General features: G+C 42.1%; 1 protein-coding gene across 1 annotated transcript in view; it reads right to left on the bottom strand.

Moving 5' to 3' along the window:
- Window positions 1–6,121: 6,121 nt before the first annotated feature.
- Window positions 6,122–20,819, bottom strand: part of XYLT2 (xylosyltransferase 2) — a 60,951-nt gene continuing 46,253 nt past the window's right edge. Inside the window, exons 10-11 of the mRNA XM_033961854.1 lie at window positions 13,609–13,942; window positions 6,122–7,343 (exon numbers count right to left, since the gene is read on the bottom strand). Of these exons, the coding sequence (XP_033817745.1) occupies window positions 7,021–7,343; window positions 13,609–13,942 (657 nt within the window). The 3' untranslated portion in view covers window positions 6,122–7,020. The remainder of the gene's footprint in view (window positions 7,344–13,608; window positions 13,943–20,819) is intronic.

The following is a 20,819-nucleotide window of genomic DNA, read 5'->3' on the forward strand; positions in this document are numbered from 1 at the left end:
ACCCCGTTCCGTTTTTTATTAGGCGCAGACGAAAATATGTGAGTGGAGTATCCAGGAATTGTTAATTTAAGAGCGGGCGCAGAGGGAAGGTGCGTCTCTTGAAGGAAAATAACATCCGGATGCTTAGCAGCAATATAATTAGTTATTTTTTTTCTCTTTATGGGATGGTCGAGTCTATTAACATTATAGGACAGTATATGAAGGTTAGCCATTGCAGGTTAATAGAAAAAGAAAAAGTGTGAAGTCATTATGGAGAGTCAGTGAAGACTGTATAAGAAAGTCAGCAGAGCAGTGAAAGGGCAGCCCATTCCAACTGAAAAGAAGACAGGGAGAAAAAATAAGAAAAGCGTGAAAAAAGAGCAAAAAAGAATCAGCAAAACACACTTAATGCATGATAGCAAGTGAAAGCATGCACAAGTGTACAATAAAAAACAACACCAGTGACCGGGTGAGCCTGGTATGTCCAGGAAGAGAGCTCACGGAGCAATGAACCGCTCCACACCAACATATAAAGAGAACCTTAATTATTCCTTCAACATAAAACAAAGAGACTTTGTGATCAAGAATATGTATAGGAAAAACCAAGTCAGGTCATAGCAGTGGGAATAGAGTCCAGAAAGGATTTTAGTTCCGATGGTTCCACATAAGAAGTAGTACGGTTACATAAGGCCGGATACATAAGACCGTATTTAGCCCCGAAATCCTTCAGTTGTTGGCGGTAAGACAGAAATTCCTTCCATTTCAGGGCCGTGGTCTTGGCAAGATCGGGAACTATAAAATACTTCTTGCCCTGATGTAGGAACCACTATAGGCCTCACCCTGATAGATTGTAATGGCTGATGCGAGGGGACACGATGTGCCCGCTCGATCTCCAGCGGAGTTGTAAAATAGAGGCCTAGGGACTTCGGCAGAAATTCCGACAGGAAAGCGATGATGTCAGAGCCCTCCGAAGCCTCCGGAATTCCAATAATACGGATATTGCTCCTTCTGCCGCGGTTCGAGAGATCCTCCAGGTCCTGCTGCAGCGAGGTGAGTAGTTTATCATGTGTGTCAATCAATGAGCATTTAGATTGGAAGGCCTCAGCCTTTTCCTCAAGGGCGTCCAAACGGTGTCTGGCGTCCACGAACTGATCGTTGAGAGCTTCTATTTCCGTTCTCACAAGCTTGGTTTCATCCACCTGCTCCTGCATAATGTGCTTAAAAGATCGCATTTCTTTTATGAGAATCTCAATTTGCGATTCCTCTGTTGTCGCCGCCATTTTGACTGGAGAGCCAGAATCCGTTTTGGTGCGCTTACCGCTGGGCTGAATCGGAGTGGATTCTCCTTTCACAGCTTTCGGTGATGACATGTAGGAAAGTCTTTTAGCCTCTTAGACTTACACAGAGGAAAGGGACTTGTAAGCAATGGAATAATGTACTAATATCTAGCATTTGGTGTCGATGTGGAGGAGCTGTTACTCCATGCGTCTGCTCCCTGTTGCTATAGGCTCCACCCCCTTTAGTTTAGTTTTTCAATCAACTTTCAACAAAGTGTTCTGAAGAACAGAAAAAACAAGCAACAATCCACTAGCACACTTTGGAGAAGCGGCAGTAGAATTTAACACAGAAAAAAAATTAACCTTTAAAGAGTTGGACTTGGAAATAAGTGATATGACCATATTTGTAAATAATACCAAGAAATGTATGTAGACCAACACACAAGTGGCTAAAGAGTGGTCAACATAAAATTTAAAAGGAGATAGTTTGAGGAGAACAGGACAGGATTAAATTAAAATACAAAACCCAGGAAGCACAGAATCTATAGCTGGAAATAGTTTACCATCTTATGGCTGGAAGAGCTATACTGAAATCTGAAAGACTATATAGAAAGGCATAACATGGAAGCATTCTGTGTAAATGTTACACTGTGCCAAAAACAAACAGGGATCACAATCCTGGCAGAACTATAGAGAATGAAATTGTGATTACCTAAGACATACCATTCCAACAGAGGGCAGTGTCGCCAAACGGGATGGGGAACTTAATATGCTGTTTTTCCAGTTTTCTGAACCTAGGAGAGGCTTATATGCAACAAATACATTTTTCCAAGTTTTTTCTTTACTTGCTGGTTTGTTTGCCATTTTGTGTTTTTAATATCCACTGAGGAGAAGATTCTCAAAACTTAACGGTTAAATCCGATGGGCTGCTACCGAGGTAAGATTTGCCTCTTTGCAGATGATACCAAAATCTGCAATAGAGTAGATACTCCGGATGGTGTGAATAACATGAAGAAAGACTTGGCGAAGCTTGAAGAATGGTCTGAAATTTGGCAGCTAAAATTTAACACTAAGAAATGCAAGGTCATGCATTTGGGCTGCAGAAACCCAAATGAATTTAGGGGGTGAAGAACTTATGTCCACGACAGAAGAGTAGGACTTGGGTATGATTGTATGCAATGATCTTAAGGTGGTTAAACAGGTTGAAAAGGTGATGGCGAAAGCTAGAAGGGTACTAGGGTGCATAGGACGAGGTATGGTCAGAAGGAAAAAGGAGGTATTGATACCCCTGTATAAGATTCTGGTGAGACCTCATTTAGAATATTGTGTACAATTCTGGAGGCCACACTTTCAAAAAGATATAAAAAGGATGAAGTCGGTCCAGAGGAAGGCTACTAAAATGGTGAGTCGTCTTCATCATAAGGTGTCTGGGGACAGACTTAAAGATCTCAATATGTATACTTTAGAAGAAAGGCAGGAGAGGGGAGATATGGCAGCAAATGTGGCACAATGGTTTTAGGGAATCACTCAGCGATGATTGAGTACTCGGAGTGCTCATTTTAATATTAATGACTTCGTACTACATTTGCATGGCAGAATCGGAGAACGCTAGGAAACTTGGAAAAGACCACGGTAAACCGCTTTGGTAATCTGCCATTAAAATACATGCACGCTAAACAGGCTGGAACCAATTTAGTGAGCATGTTAAAGGCCCGTTTAAGTTTTGAGAATCTTGCCCAGAGTGAGGAGGAATGTTCTTGGACTGGTAAAATGTGTTTCCACTAAAGCTTAATGCCAGAAATCTGGGAGGTGCAAAAGAACAATTGCTGCTAACTAAAGAATGACAAGTCTGTATTATGTGTGAGGACACAAGATCCAAAAGCAAACTAACACAAATATAGCAAGAGTCACAATTGTGTTGGTGTCACCGGACTGCTCAAAAATCATTTTCAAGCACATCTTGACATGCTGGCTTTGTGCGTGAAGTTGCGAGAGCTCCAGAAAGAAGCATTACTTACTTGACACATTGTTAAGGAGTTCTGGTTTGAGGGGGTTACCTGTATCCAGAACATCCAGGCTTAAGAACAAAGAATATTCCCAGCATGGTCTATACTGAACACCTTCTAGCAATATTGACCTGAGAAGTCAAAATACAAGAGGAAGGTGCTGGGGGACATGGAGTTAACAGACCAGAAAAACAAGATACCATAGTTTTCGCTCTATAAGATGCACCGGACCATAAGACACACCCACCTGTAGAGGAGGAAAACCCAGGAAAAAAAAATTCCCACCACCCTGTCCTGTACCCCCTCTGGTGGTCTAGTGGTAGGCTGGGACAGGGTCTTATAGAGCGAAAAATCCATAGGCAGCGTAGGCACCCTCTCCCCCCTGTAGGCAGCAGAGGCACCACCCTCCCAAAGGCAGCCCAGGTACAACACCCCACCCCCTCCCGGTACCTTTTTTTAAAGTCCCCTTTCTGTGCTCCTGCCTGTCTCCCTCGCCACAAGAACTGACTGCAGCCAATCGGAGAGTAGCGCCGGACCAGGCAGGAACGCGAACAGCACGTGCTTGCCTTCTGCGCCACTCTGCCCAAACCGAAGAGCCGACCGGCAAGGGAGACAGGCAGGAGTGCGGAAAGGGAACTTTAAAAAAAGGTACCGGGGGGTGCCTGGGCTGCCTACGGGGAAGGGTATTCATTCCATAAGACACACCCTTATTTCCACCCCCTTTTTGGGGCTGGAAAAAGTGCGTCTTATGAAGCAAAAAATACAGTACTACACAGAGAAACGGTAAATTCAGTCAGCAATACAGACTGAATCCTTTGCTCTGGGATCCATAAACACAGCAGAACCACTGAAAAGTAATGTTCTTCTAAAAATCCTAGATCTTGGAAAGGAGAGGGAGGAAATTACACCAGAATAGCCATTATAGGAAAGTCCAGGTCCCTGCCACCCCCACACATCTACATATGACTTTTCCAAAAAGATGAAAGTGAAAATAAAATTTTTCTGTAACAAACCTCCCAAGCTGTCACTCAAATTCTACATTTCTTCCTGTGCTGAGCTGTAAGATGAACAGGGAAAAGCTAGACTTGTGTGGAATGAGAGTAAGATTAAAAAAATAATAATTCAAAACAGTGGCTATAAAAAGGTCAAAAGTGGCTTAAGTGCCTGGTCGTACTTTTGAAACAAAAAAAAAATCAGAAGCAGAAGAAAGCCTGATACGAGAGGTTTAGAAGTTAAAAAAAAAAAAAAAAAGAGAAGAGAAACAGAGCTAATTTTAGAATAAAATATAGTTTCACTCACTTTGAGTATAACAAGAAAAAGCCTGGGGAAGGACGGTTGGCACAGACCAGTACACACAGAAAACACGAGGAAGAGACCCAGAGAAAACTAGCATTACAATTCTTCATTTGTAAACTTTTACCCTAAAAGCATTTTGATCCCTAATTTAACCTCCATGAGGAAACTGTGCATACTCATAAGACATTCAAAGCCAGTTGGAAGTGCAGATTCAAACTAAATTGCTGAGATGAGATGGCATCCAGAGATGTGTAACTGGAAGCATTTTTGGGTGGCATTGGAATTGGTGAAAATGTACCAACTCCAGCTCCAAAATAAAACACATGTAATTATATGGTAAATTTATCATTTATACTTTATAAATTAATATGTATCTTTGTTATGGATCTAAAGTCAAATTTACCTATATTTTAGATCCAGAGGAGTCAGAAAAATAGAGGAGTCTTGTGTCAAAGGTTTGGTGTACGACCAAATAAGTTCCCCATTTGCCACAAAGGGGTTGAACATGCAGACACCGCAGCTCTGCCACAGTTACATTAAACAGAGGCTCCCAGCAGTAGCACAAACTAGAGCAAGTCGCACCTGGCACTTTCACCAAGCTGAACAAGAAGCCATCCCAAAACCATAATACAAATGCCTCCCTTTGAGTAGCCTAATTGCAGAGATTTTCTCCTCCAGCCTAACCTCATCATTTTAACTGTAATTGCAAACAAGTGTTTCACACCATTAATGTGTCTGTTTCCAATGTCAGATTAACAATCAAAGGTAGACATGTATTTGTCACTAATGTGAAGGGCATCTGGCACATAACAGCTACCTGGGGTCAAAACAAAAGGCCCATCGGGATCCCAAAAAGATAGATTCCATGCTACTTACTCCAGGAATAAAAAGTAAATTTTCTCTAATGTGCTCTAACAGTTTATAAGTTTTTCTTCCGGAACATGTTAAACTCTTTTAAACCCAGCTATGCTGTTTCCCTCTGAAAATGTGTTAAATGTTCCCTATAGTCTCTGTATTTCTTGAAATATTCACGTTTTATCTGTTCACTTCTATTAGGCATGGCCTAGTGGTAGAGCTGCTGCCTCAGCACCCTGAGGTTGTGCGATCAAATCCCAGTGCTGCTTCCTTGTGACCCTGGGCAAGTCACCTAATCCTCCATTGCTCACCGCTTTGGATGTGTAACAACAAAAAGGCAGTATACAAGTCCCATTCCCTTTCCTCAAAGTTGTTATGACTCCTTAACCATTTTGGTTGCTCTCCTCTGCATCTTTTCTAATCCCACTATATCTTTTTTTGTATGGTACATGAGAGAACCATGCCAAGAAGAGATAGTGAAATGTGCTGGATGAGATATATATTATTTAAAGACTGTGCAAAAAAGGTCATATTTAACTAAAATTGAAGAGTTGCCCCTGCAAATAAGAGTCACCAGGCCACAGATGACATCAGACGTGCAAAGTAAGGTGTGGAGACGCAGGAGCTAAGGGCTAGATGAACTGACACGTGACATAAGCATGGGTAAGGAAAGGTGGGCTGTGATTTTAAAGTTTATCTGGGTCGGATATTCCCAGCATTCTTGGGAGGAAGGGGGCATCACTGCTTCACTGTCATAGATTAAATGCAAGCAGGCTATCATATGGCACAGTTCACAATCATTGCTCAAGAGAGCAGTGGTGTTGTACTGGCATAGAAACTGTCTTGTTCTCTCGGATGTTCCCTCTAGGTCAGAGTTTGTAGTGCAAAGGGCCTTGCATTTCCTTTTCAAAACACTAGCGCCCTCAATTTCTCCAATGCTGTCAACGCTAACTCTCCCTTTTAGGACACAGAGAATCTTTCGTTACACACGATAGCATCGTCGTCATAAACAGAGATATGTAAGTCAATTAGATGTGTATTTAAGCCACACACTCCCAGCCACAGATACGGTCAACTATTGCACTTATTCTGAACACTGAAAATACTAGTGGCTTGAATTAAGAGAATGCATTGCAGTCCAAGGCTATGCAGCACACAGGATCCCAACTCTCCCATCGCCTTTGGCGTCATCTGCTTATGGCATTCTGTAGCCTTCATGTGCTGTGGAAGAGTCCAGAACGTGGAAGATCTGGGGTTTGACCCTCTTTAATGCCCATTGTCTACCATATACGTGGATAGCACTGACAGCACATTGCTTAAATACATAGCTCCTTCCAGCCATGACTAACCAATTATAGGCACTTTTGCACCATTCTCAGTCAATCAGCATCCACTTTAGCCAGAAGTGGACAGGATTCACCTCCTGGGAACTTTTTGTCCCTCATCTCTGCTCCTTGCTGCGGATGTAAATCCACAAGTGACATGCCAGCAATTTCTGGTCCTGTTCCAGTCAATAAAGTGCAGGTTACAGGACTCTTGTCAGAAATTTCTTGCCTCTTTGAGGGTTAGGGTACCTTACTGCTGTGCACAAGAGTCCCGGCGATCTGCTACCTGAGCCGTCCACTGGGGTTCACAACTCCCAGTTCTGACTTTGGGTCAGGAGACAGAGAGCTCCAGTTAGTTTGACTGCAGACTGGCAGCAAAGAGCAGGATGAAGGAGCAGTACCACATACATCGGAGACGGACCAGAAACTGCTCACATTGTCATCTGTCCAGTTCTCCAGGGCTTTGCCTAACAGCTGCATGTTATGCAGGGCAGCCCTCTTTACTTCCTCTCTCTGGGGTAGGTTTAGGATGCTCTCCAGACCTTGGAAGCTCTGCTCCATGTATTCATTGCGGGGAGGTCCAGCATGCAGCCAGCTGCTATTTCCTGCAGAAAAACAAAAAGGCAGAGAAAATTAAACACCACACCTTTATCACCCTCCAGTGTTTTGCAGTATTGGGAAGTATCAAGGGAGGGCTTCAGGTCAAAGATTCAAATTCCAGGCTATTTACATATTACAACTCTGTCATGGGGAGTAGAAGAATCTAGTAGTTAGAGCATCAGGCTTTACATCCAGAGGCCGTTGGTTCAAATCCCACCTCTTTTCTTTGTGATTTTGGGCAAGTCACCTAACTTTCCCTTTTCCTGAAATCCAACAGGCTCAGAAGATTGGCATTTATAAAAGTTTTAGTGTACCAACTAAAATAAACTAAACTAAACCTTAAGTTTATATACCGCATCCTCTCCACAGAAGTGGAGCTCGGCACGGTTTACAAGAACTTAAAATATAAGAAGAGAAAGGAAAAGGTTTACATGAGCTTATATATAGAATGGAAGAGTAAGTGGGAAAATAGAATTACATGTTAGAGAAGAGCCAAGTGGTTTTAAATTTGATGTTTTATATTTTGTGGTTTAATTCTTGTTATTAATGTTTTGTTATGTTGTATTTTATTACTGTTGATCTCTCACCAAGAACTTTGTAAGAAAAAGGCACGTGAGAAACAAAATAGACAGACTGGAGAGAACTAGGTGTAGAGGCATGCACTTTCACATCAACAGTAGCAAGAGCCTGCTGTAGGTCCTGTGATGACATTTTAGGGTTTTTGGAGACTTCTTTTAGCATCTTACGGTCTTGCTCTGGGGGTCAGTCTGCTTGGATAGCCAGACCTGGGCATATTGGCAGTTGTTTGGAAAGTCCTCCACTTGTACATTATTTTCCAGACCTTGGAATGGCTAATATCAAATTCTTTCGAGATCTTTTTAAATCCCTTACCAGACTTATAAGCTGCTACAAGTTTTTTTTCTGAAGGCTTCAGAAAGCTCTTTTGATCTCACCATGGTGTTCACTCTCACCGCAGAAGTCATGAGCACACCAAACTAAATGTCAGAAGTTTAAGTTGGGCAAATCTCCTTCAAAATGCTGAGTAACAATGTTCTAATCATGTGCACCTGATGTGATACACCTGTGTGCAATTTGAGCCACTTTAAGTGGGAGAATATGCGAGGTGGTCCTAATTTATTCCTCAGAATACACACTTTTGTGGATATCTTTTGTTTCATAAGTAAATCGAGGAAAATTTTTGTTTACCTGCAATTATCTCACTTTCTTTTCCAGAGATAGATAAATAAAAAAAGATTTGACTGATATGTGAACATTTCTTACGAAAGAAATGAATATTTCATGGGGTGTCCTAATTTTTTCATAGACAATTGCTTACAAGTATTTATTTCTTCCTCAAACTATCACACACCACAGAAGGGTTTGTTTGGGGGTTTTTTTGTAATTGAACATAGAAATTTGACCAGGCCGATTGCTCAGTGGCAGTAGGCCACACAGGAGGCCCTGGCTGAACTACTAGAGAATGACATGGTGACAGAATTTGTCACTGTCCATTTCTCCATGGGAAACCATCCTGTGTCATTCTTTAGTGTCTATCTCAACCTCAGTCCTTCTACACCAGCATTCTACAATGCAAGGCCTGAGGGTCAGTGGCTGTGCCCATTCATACTCCAATTCTTATGTGAGCCAAGTATAGGATAATGAACCCATTGTGACATCACCAATGAGGTTGACTCTTAGGCATTGGTGGAATGAGACATTTTGACATAACAATATCTGCTCTGGATACCAGAGACTGTCATTCTTTAGTGTCTATCTCAACCTCAGTCCTTCTACACCACCATTCTTCAATGCAAGGCCTGAGAGTCAGTGGCTGTGCCCATTCATACTGATTCTTCCCTCTCTCCTTAGAGAATGACATAGGGATGTTTTCCCCGATTATCCGCGGGGACGGGGGCCAAACCCAAGTCTTGCTCTTCAACCATCTATGACTAAGAATACTGATGCAGCAAAGTCCAGAGCTCTTTAGGGGCTAAGAGCTTAGGTGGGGATGATTCAAGAAGAAACCTTAGCCAAAGGACACTTTGCAACAGTCAGTCTTGTGCAATATTAAGTTACAAGTAATTAGTGTAGTTACTTTCTTTCTTACAGTAATTAAAGCAATTACTTATTCACTATCCTGGTAACTACCGTGTTTCCCCGAAAATAAGACCTAGCATGATTTTTAGGATAAGCCCTACCCCCGAAAATAAGCCCTAGTCATTGACAGCCAAGCTTCCCCCCCTCCTCCCCTGCTGACCCTCCATCCTTCCCACCCAAATCCCGCCGACCATGACCATAAATACCTTCCAGCAGAGCAGCATCGGGCCTGCAGCGCTCTAAACAGGCTGCTTCGCAGCCTTCTCAGGGAATTCCCTCTGCCACGTCACTGATGATGTCATCAGTAATGCAGCACAGCTGCGAAGCAGTCTGTTTAGAGTGCTGCTAGCCTGACGCTGCTCTGCTGGAAGGTATTTATGGTCACGGTCGGCGGGGTTCGGATGGGAGCAAAGGATGGAGGGTCAGCGGGGGCTCAGCTGCATAACGGGAGCGGGTTCTCAAGGGTTCTACTGCACAAGGGATGGGATGGAGAGAAGGATGGAAGCTGGGCAAAGGGTTCTGCTGCACGAGGGATGGGAGGGAGGGAAGGATAGAAGCTAGGCAAAGGTTCTGCTGCACAGGGGAATGGGAGGGATGGAGGGATAGAAAGATGCTGCAGAGAGAAGGCACAAGGGGATGGGTGAGAGGGGAGGAAAGATGTTGCACATGTGGAGGAGAGAAAGGAAAGAGGAAGAATTGGGATGAATGAGAGGAAGGGAGAGATGATCATGTACATGAAAAAATAAGCCCTACTCAAAAATAAGACCTAGTGCCTTTTCTGAGCCCCCAAATGAATATAAGACACTGCCTTATTTTCGGGGAAACACGGTAATTAATTACTTTTGAACAGTAACTAGCACAACACATGACATGGCAGAGAGAGTGGTTGGCATGAGTTGGTCAAACCTAGAAATAAGCATCAAAAGATTAAATTATGCAATATTCACACTGGGGTTGTATATAAGATGGATATTTTATCTTTTCATGTACCATAATGCTTTTACCATAAGTATTCTTGGATGTGGTATTGATATTGAAACATTAATTAGTTACTCTAAGCAGGTAATTGATCAGTAATCAATTATCTTCCTAAATTAGTAATTTAATTACTGTAACTAATTATTTTAATCTGAGCACTAAGTAGTAACTAATTGTTTTTGAAGAGTACTAGAACACTGGCAATAGTTACATGGGAGGTGGTGAAATTATATATATAGGCTTTCTTCAGTACCAAAGAGGGAAAGAGGAGGAAAATATTAATCTACCTCCACAACCAGTATCTAACCCAGAAATTCAGGGAAAACTGGAGGAATCAGAATAATGAGGTGGCCTGGCAATAATCTACAAAAACTCATACACCATCACCGAGACAGACTCAAGCTCCCAACCCGACCTAGAATACATCATCTGCAAGCTCGAAAGTGAACACAACCTCGCACACAAGAACATTGGTATCCTCCTACTCTACAGACCCCCTAGCACTAATTCAGACTCCATCACAAAAACGATGGAAATAATAACAAACTTCACTTGCCAACATGACAAACTAATCATATTCGGTGACATCGACCTACCCCTCGAATCTGCAGAAAATAAAGAAGTCACTAAACTCAAGACTCTACTTCAGAACTGCCAAATCACAATCATACCTTCAGGCCCCACCCATGAAAAAGGCCATACCCTTGACCTGTTTGCATCCTCTCCCCCTAACCTAGACAATAGGGCCTTATGGTCCCCACTTTCTCCTAAAATTCTGCCTAAATATAACTGAGATAGACCTGAACCCCAAAGACACAAGACTAGTCCAGAAGAAAACAAGACCTGATTTCTTCTGGAAAATAGTGTCAAAATAACTCCCTCCCCCCATGGATAACACTTCCTCAATGATAACCAACTGGAACAAAATTATAGCCAAAATCCTGGATATGGTATCCCCCCTCCACCCACGCATAATAAAATCAAACCGAACTTCGCCCTGGTTTACAGAGTCCCTAAGACTAGACAAACAACTATGCAGATGTGTAGAGAGGAAATGGAAGAAAAACAAGACACGAGAACACAGAACAATGGAGAGAGGCCATAAATAAATATAAGAACAATATATCCGAAACAAAGAAAAACTACTACGCCAGTAAAATAGGAGGCAACACAACCGACAACAAAAAACTGTTTCACCTAGTACGACAACTGACATCCCCCCAAACCAAGAATCTGCAACCTTCTCTAATAAAATCTCAGCCCAAGAACCAGTAGATTTCTTCCTCAACAAAGTCAAGTTGGACTAATCGGAAGTTGCTAAGTCAGCCACAACAAACACTTCCCAACATAACTATACACAATACACCGAACCCATAAAAGCAGACCAGATCTGGTCTTCATTCACTAACCTTTCCATCCCCAATACCAATAAACTAATATCAAAGCTAGCCTTATGAAGCAGCCCCCTAGACAACTGTCCTCCATACCTTTTTTCAGCAGCTCCACATCATATCATTAACTAGCTCACCCACCTGCTAAATAGTTCCCTGAATCAAGGGCATCTACCCAAAGAAATGGGTAAAATAGCCTTAACCCCTAAACCAAAAACAACCCAAGCAGACCTCTCCATAGCATCTAACTACGGACCAATTGCGGGCATTCCGATCCTTACTAAAATCCTTGAGCCCCATGTCAGCAAGCAGCTAGCCTCATACATAGAGCACCACTCCTGCCTTCATACATCCCAATATGGCTTCCGAAAAATGCACAGCACCGAGTTCCTCATCATAACTCTAATCACTAAAATCAAACAGTTGCTAAGCTCGGGTCATCAGGCAATTTTACTCCAATTTGATATCTCCGCAGCATTCGACTCAGTGGACCACCAATTACTCCTAACCAAACTCTCGGAAATCGGAATAACAGGGACTGTACTGAATTGGTTTGCCGACTTCCTACAAAATCGCGAATACTTGGTCAAAAGGCAAGAATCATACTCCAACCCTTGGAAGGCATTCTGTGGCGTCCCACAAGGCTCCCCACTATCCCCAATCCTATTCAATTTATTCATGAGCTCGCTAGGGCACATCAAAATGGAAGACAAAACTGTTCTATCTTATGCTGACGACATCCTCCTCCTCCTCCTCATCCCCATAACCAATAACCATCCTAATATTGCCAAAAAAATCTCAAACAATATAGATAAAATTCAAACCTCGGCAACGAACAACAAGCTGAAATTGACTGCCACTAAGACCAAAGCCATTGATTTCCGCACTGCACAACAGAATGTCATATCTAACCTCACTCTTTCATCAGGCATCACTCTCATAATGGAAAAATCCACCAGTGTACTAGGCTGCATCTTAGACAACACTCTCTTAATGGAACCACAAATATCTATCCTTCGGAAAAAGACCATCTACACTATGCATCAACTGCGACTCACAAGATCACACTTCCACCCACACCACTTTGCTCTGATCGTCCAGATGATGGTCCTGCCTCAACTAGACTATTGCAACTCCGCCTACCTTGGCATCAACACTACTCTTATCCACAAACTGCAACTCATCCAGAACACAGCTGTTAGACTAAAATAATTTGATTCAATCACAATCTTCATCAGGCAACTACATTGGCTCCCAATATCATCCCGAATAATTTTCGAAACGTCATGTATCCTACACCAGATTCTATACAGAAACTCAGCAGCCCCTCTCATCCAATTATTCTCTACTGTTTGGTCAACATAAAAAAAAATCCTTAACAGAATCTAACTAAACCTGCCATCCACAAAATAACTTCACTACAAATGAATTTTCCACTCTATGCTAACTTATCTGGGTGTAAAAACCTGGAATGACCTACCTGAAGCTATTAGGAAAGAGACAAACTACATCACATTTAGAAAAAACCTGAAGACTCACCTCTTTGACAATTAACTGTCTTAGCTTTTGTATAGCACCCCCTACTTCTAGGTGCCTCCTCTTGCTTCTCCATGCCCCTTTTAACTTTCCCTTCCTCTTTGATCTGTTGCCTTGAGCCTGTATAGGTATGTGCGACTCACAAATGGAAGATTAGATTAGTTTAGATGATTCCAGATTCAGTACCACAAATGTACCTATCAACCCACAGCACCCCTCTCTTCGTAAGCAACCAGGGCTTAACCCAAAGAATCCCCCTCTCTTTTACCTTTATTGAGTGGCTTCTTTTCATTAAAGTTTAGAGGTATCACAAGGAATCGGGTCTCTCCCAGGGGCTCCCAGGACTGCAGCACTCGGACTGTCCAAGTCCCAGGACGCAGAGGCCGATTCAGAGGTGGCTTATACTGTGTGAACTCTGCTTCAGAGTCCACACTAATGTCATAGGATGTGGCAATAACATATGTGGGATCGATCCACACCACAGTGACTGTTAGGTTAGGACCTCGGGCCCATTTCTGCATTGCAAGTGGCTCATCAAAAGGACCAACAAGCCCACCAAAGTTCCGGAAGATTCTCTCTTTTGGATCCCATGCTGTGCCCACCTGTAAAAAAAAAAAAAAAAGGGATAAAGAAAACAAATTGACAATAATACCCTGTTTTCATGCTAAATCTCTTAGATATGAAGATGGATCAGAATGAAGTAGAAATGTTTGTGAAATCAGGAGCAGAAAAAATATTGGAAAAATGGGGCATCACACCTAGCACCTTTATATAACATTATATCTTTCACTGCACTAGGAGTAGATGTGGCCTCCATATTTTGTAACTACTCACAGCCAGGCATTAACAGATAATAGATACCTCATCTCTCAGGAAAATTACTCTTTCCTTGCTAACAGGCACATCTTATATATAGCACCAAGGGGGTAATTCTATAAGAAACTGCCTAATTTTAGGAGGCTAGAATATTGGCATTTATGCATGTTATCTGTGTATGTATGTGGGTGTATGTGTGTATAAAGGGCTATTTTCTAGCTATGTGCCAAGGTGAGATGGTGTATTACTTTATAGATGAAACAACAAAAAGATTGTGGAGCAGAAGATCGGATGTACCAGTTTGTAGTTTAATAAGCATCCAAATAACTTAACATGCAACATCAACGCTCCAGCTGTTCGTAGGAAGGAAATTTAGAAATCGCCTGCCATGAAGGTAAGGGGCAAGGAGAGAGGGAGAAAGGGAGGAAAGGTGGGGTGGGGAAGAACAGACGCTAAAGGGAACTGGGGAAGAGAGAGAGGGAGGGAAGGTAGGGTGGAGAGGAACTGACGCTGAAGGGAACTGGAGAAGGTGGGGTGGGGAGGAACAGATGCTGAAGGGAAATGGGGGAGAGAGGGAGGGAAGGTGGGGTGGAGAGGAACAGATGCTGAAGGGAACGTGGGGTGGAGAGAAACAGATGCTAAAGGGAAATGGGGAAGAGAGAGTGGGGAGAAGGCGCTGAAGGGAACAGAGAGTGGGAAGAAGACATTGGAAGGGGAGAAGACAGAGATGCCAGACTATGGGGGGAGCAGAAGGAAGATGGGTGCCAGACCAATTGAGAGAGGTGGAGGGAGAGATGGAAGGGAGAGGCACAGTAACAGAGCAAATGGAAGATACAGAGAGAAGGCAGACAGTGGATGAGGAAAGCAGAAACCAGACAACAAAGGTAGAAAAAAAAATTCTATTTCTTTTCTTTTTTTTTTGCTTTAGGATAAAGTAGTATATTAGTTGTGTTGATAAAAATTTATAAACAAAGCCCTGCCAGTTGAACATCTCTTTCTCTAGTTCAGCAGCCAGAACTTTGATTTATAAGCTAAATATTGCAGTACTGAGGCTTGTATGGATGCTGCAGGGACAGTAGTCGCGGGGACAGGGACAGTGGTCGCGGGGACGGGGACACATTTTTCCCCATGTCATTCTCTACCTCAGGGGTCTTATGGGGTCCTTGGCTGTCAAACATTAAAACATAAAAGTCATAAAAAATCCAAGCAGTTAAGAGGCTACAAACAGCACAGCATAGCACATAAGCTTCCAATGTAGGCCGGTGTCATGTCAAATTATTTGGACACTTATTAAACTATAAACTGGTACGTCCAATATTCTGTTCCACAATCTTTGTTGTTTTGTTGCTTCATTTCCTTTATTGAACCTTTTGGTGCTATTTGGATTCTTTTTTTTTTACTTTACAGGTGAGCGTTCACATAGGTGGAGTGTAGGCAGAGCAGCTTTCCCAGCACAGATCCCTGGGGACCTTACCCTTCTACATGAAGAACATTGATCTTCAATTCTGCTCTGTTTTTCACAATACGACACTGCCTCCTATACCATGGCTTTTTAAATTTCCTCTGGAGCTGTTCATGGGCTACTTTGTCAAATGCCTTCTGAAAACCCAGATTACAGCATTAACCAGCTCACTTTCTTATTTAGGAATGCATTTCAAGTTCAAGTTTATTTAATTTTTGATGAATCGCCTATTACAATTTCTAGGCGATGTACATATTATAATTTAGATAGAAGAAACTTACAAAATAAATTTAAATTTCAAATTTAAAACAATTCAGACATGAGTTTGAGGAATAGGGTTAAAAGTTACAATATTTGGGATTAGTTAAAAAAAGGAAAAAACAAAAGGAGGGGATTTATAAAACCAAAGCACAATGTACTGAAATAAACAAATTTTAAATTAGTTAAAAAAACTAATGTTAAAAATCATAGGCATCTTTAAATAAATGGGTCTTTAACAGTATTTTAAATTTTACAATATCTTGTTCAGATCGAATATACTGAGGCAGAGTATTCCACCATTGAAGGCCCATAACTGTAAACATATCTAATCTTCTGGTCCCAATAATCTTTAATGACGGTACCGAGAGGAGATTTTGTTCAGATGATCGCAGGGAACGTTTAGGTTTGTAAGGAATCAGTGATTTGGAAATGAACTGTGGCTCGTTAGATGCCAATGTCTTAAAAATAAGAAACAATATTTTAAACATGATCCTGTGGCCGATAGGTAACCAATGCGCATCTTTTAAGAGAGGGGAAACATGGTCAAACTTTTTTGCTTTATAAATTAATTTTACGGCTGTGTTCTGAATTATCTGTAGTCTCCTTTTTTCCTTATTAGTAATATTTAGAAATAAGGCGTTACAATAATCAATTTTTGATATTATAAAAGAATGAATTAATATATTCAAAGAAGATGTGGAAAGGAATTTGGAAATTGACCTAATCTGACGAAGTTTATAAAAACAGTTTTTAACAATGAGGGAGATATGATCATGGTATGAAAGTTTCTCATCTATCAATATACCAAGAATTTTAACCGAGGGAACCAAATTAATTGGAATGTTATTAAGATAAAATGGTTTTGTAAGTGATAATTCTTTCTTCCAAGTAAACAGAACGGATTTAGTCTTGTTAATATTTAAAGCCAGTTTATTTATATCCAGCCAATTTTGAATTTGTTCCAATTTTTGGTTTATAGCTAAGATTTCTGAGTGATTTTCGGGATCCAAGGGATGTATAAGTTGGATATCATCCGCATAAGAGAATGGTATAAAACCTAAGGCCTGACTGATTTCTAATAAAGGAGATAAGAAAATGTTAAATAGTAAAGGGGATAAGATGGAACCCTGGGGAATTCCAAATGTTGAGGTAAACGAATTAGAATTTTCATTGTTAAATCTGACTGAGGAAGTTCGATTTGTAAGGTAAGATTTAAACCATTGTAATACACTTTCATTTATTCCCTTTTCCTCAAGTCTATATAGGAGTAGATCATGATCTATGGTGTCAAAGGCAGCCGAAATGTCAAGGGAGAAAAGAATAACGGATCTATGGTGATCTAAATAATATTGGATGTTAGAGGTCAGTCCTATTAAGGACCTGACTGACACATTATCATGGCGAGAAACAGTGCAAGGTATGGGATTCGGTACAAGTCATACCTCCACTTTATAGAAGAAGGAAATAAGAAATTATAAATCAAAAAAGATTAAGGACACGTGGAGGCCCATTTTCAAAGCACATAGACTTACAAAGATCCACTGTAAGTCTATGTGTTTTGAAAATGAGTACCTCAATATTGTAAAGTGCTATGAATGCATAGCCCCAGGTGGTATATCAAATTAGAATAAACCCGAAATATTAACTAGATTTTAAAATGTTATAATTTACACGTTCTTTTGCAGTGTAGGTACAGCTCTATGGTGGTTGTAGAGGTCTACGCCAGTACATAAAGGTGTGTTATGTTATCATTAAAAAAAAGCAGGCACCTTTCATAGCACCTAAACCCAGATGCCTCCTTTTAGAATTCCATTCTGCACAGATGATCCCCGAAGAGCTGGTGACAACATGGTGTCTCTTTTCAAATCAATGGGTCAAAGCTCTCTGCAAGGTGAAGGTTCTGACTTTCCCTACCAATCTCTGCCTCAATGCTCTCAACTCAAAGACAGACATAAGGGAGTGTGTGGCGGAGTGGTTAGAGCTACAGCCTTAGCACCCTGAGGTTGTGGGTTCAGATCTCTCGCTGCTCCTTGTGACCCTGGGCAAGTCACTTAATCCCCTCATTGCCCCAGGTATACTAGATAATAATAATAACAGTTTATATACCCTAGGACCGTGAAGTTCGATGCGATATACAATGGTTAAAAGATGTTACAAATTAAGTAGAATTAACAAGGTTAGAAGCTAGTTATTAACAGCGCTAGAGATCAGTTATTCTGGAGTAGGATTGAACAGGTTAGTTGCCTAAATACTTCAGGAACAGGTATGTTTTTAGGTGTTTCCTAAATTCCCCATAAGTAGTAGGCGTGAGCAATTGTTCCAGATCTTTGCCCCATAATGCCGCTTGATGTGAGAGAAAATAGATAGAGTTTGAACCCGCCGGGAGAGAGAGAGGAAAATATGATAAAGTACCTGAATGTAAACCACTTAGGCTATAAGTAGTATATAAATAATTAAATAAATAAATAAACAAAACACCAATACCGTTCTCTGCTTGTATGCAGGCATGGCTCATTCTCATCTTCATGCACAATAATGGAAGATTAGTTTTTTTTTCGATAATCTTCTTTCTGTTAGCCCCCGTAGGATTCCATACACTAGGGGCTTCTTTTACAAAGCCACGGTTGCAACTTTAGCGCGCACGACTTTTAATCACGCGCTAGCCGAAAAACTACCGCCTGCTCAAGAGGAGGCGGTAGCGGCTAGCGCATCCGACGGTTTAGCGCGCGCTATTACACACGTTAAACCGCTACCACGGCTTCGTAAAAGGAGCCCTAGGTGTTCCAATCCCAACAATCCAGGAGTTGCGGAAATCCAACACTTTTCTGAGCACATGCTCCTCCCCCTTAGACTGAGAGCTAGAAACTTATCCAGTTGAGTCTCAAAACCAAGCAACATACCTGAACAAATCCATGACAAGGGGTTAAGAGGAAGATTCCCAGCAACAAACAATTTCTGAACTGGTCTGCTCATGAACAAGTAATAAAGATGCACAAAAGCAACTCAGAAAAAAATTAAGAAACAATGTAGAACTAACCTGCTGTGTGCAACCAGCACCCACATGAAACAGCCTTCAGTCAAGAATACTCACAGAAGTGGAAACTCCCCACAAGTTTCATCAACTGGCTGGAAAGTCATCCAGCCTGCACAGAGAATAATCAAGACAGAAAGAACCAGGCTATTCAAAATAGAGAATGACACGGTGAGAAAATTCATCACCGTTCCCGTCCCCGCGGATAACCGTGGAAAAGCATTCCATGCCGTTCTTTAGTATTCCATCTCAAACTCAGTCCTTCTACACCAGCGTTCTTCAATGCAAGGCTTGAGGGCCAGTGGCTGGGCCCATTCATACTCTGATTCTTCCCTCTCTCCTTAAAGAATGACATGGAGATGGTTCCCCGTGGTTATCCGCGGGGACGGGACCGGTGATGAATTTTCTCACCGTGTCATTCTCTAATTCCAAACAACTGAATGTACACAGAGAGGGCGGGTCGTAAGGAATCCTACAGGGACTAACAGAAAGAAGATTAATTAAAGGAAAAACCTAATTTTCCATTCTGTTACGTCCCTTCTGGATTCCATACTCAAGGTGACGTACTAAAACAATTACGTATCAAAGATAGGGAGGGACAGAAGAACCTGCCCTCAACACCGAGGTCCCAAAAAACAGCCTCAGAGCAAGCCGCCAGAGTCACCAGGGAAAGTATGAAGAGAGGACCAAGTAGCTGCCCTGCAAATTTCATCTGGAGGAATCACACGAGACTCCACCCATGATGCAGCAACACATCTAGTTGGGGGAAATGGCTATTCAAATCCATCGAGTGATTGAAGACTTGGATGCTGGCCGACCGTGGCGAGGCGCAGCAGTCAGAATAAATAGCTGGAAATCATTAGTCCTCTCCAAATAGTGGAGCAAGACACTCCTGACATTTAACTTGCACAAGATCCGATCCTTTTGCTCCAAGTTTGTGGAATGAAACGCAGGCAAACAATCTTCCTGGTTGACATAGAAGGCAGAATCCACCTTTGGTACAGTATGGAGAACAACTCCCGCGTCTACAATACGGATAAAGGACTCCCTGCACAAAAGAGCCTGAAACTCTGAAATACGCCTTGCTGAGATAAAGGTGACCAGAAAGACAGCCTTGATCGTCAGATCCAGAACAGCAGAATCCTTCAGCATTAAGGGAAGGAAGACTAAAGGAACGCCACAAACAAAGTGCTCCTCTCATAAACCTGGTCACATCTGGATGAGCAGCGAGCAAACCAGTGCCTCTGCATGCTCTAAAGCACGAAAAGCCTGCTACCCTGCTACTTGACCCGTAAGGGATGCCACTGTTAAACCCTTCTCTAGGCCCACCTGAAGAAAAGCTAGGACCACCGAAATAGGAGCTCTCTCAGGCTCCACCTGGTCATTATCACACCACCAATGGAACATCTTTCAGGCTTTAGCATAAGAAGCCATAGTAGAGGGTTTAGTTGAGTGCAAAAGAGACGAGATAACTACATCTGAAGAACCCCACTCCATCAAGCCTGAGCATTCAAGAGCCATGCAGTAAGACCAAAATATCATGGGTTCTCCATGGACATCGGACCGACTGAGAAGGTATCAATGAAGAGGGAGCTGGAGTTTCTCATCCCACTGAAGACAGATGAGAACCATATACCAGGGGTGACATGGCCAACCCAGAGCTACTAGAATCACAAAGCTGGAATGAATTGCTATCTGGCGGATGACCCGACCCACCAGAGGCCACGGAGGGAACACATACAGGAGCTCTTGAGCTGGCCAGAGCCAGAGCTGAACCAAGGCATCCAGCCCTAAGCTTCCACACTGTGTTCATCGACTGATAAAGCGTTGGCCTTCGAGTTTTCTGCTGAAGCCATCAAGTCCATCCGGGGCTGACCCAGCGCTGTACGATCAGATAGAATTGCCTTCT

Source organism: Geotrypetes seraphini, chromosome 10, assembly GCF_902459505.1.
Source record: "Geotrypetes seraphini chromosome 10, aGeoSer1.1, whole genome shotgun sequence".
Lineage (NCBI taxonomy): Eukaryota > Metazoa > Chordata > Amphibia > Gymnophiona > Dermophiidae > Geotrypetes > Geotrypetes seraphini.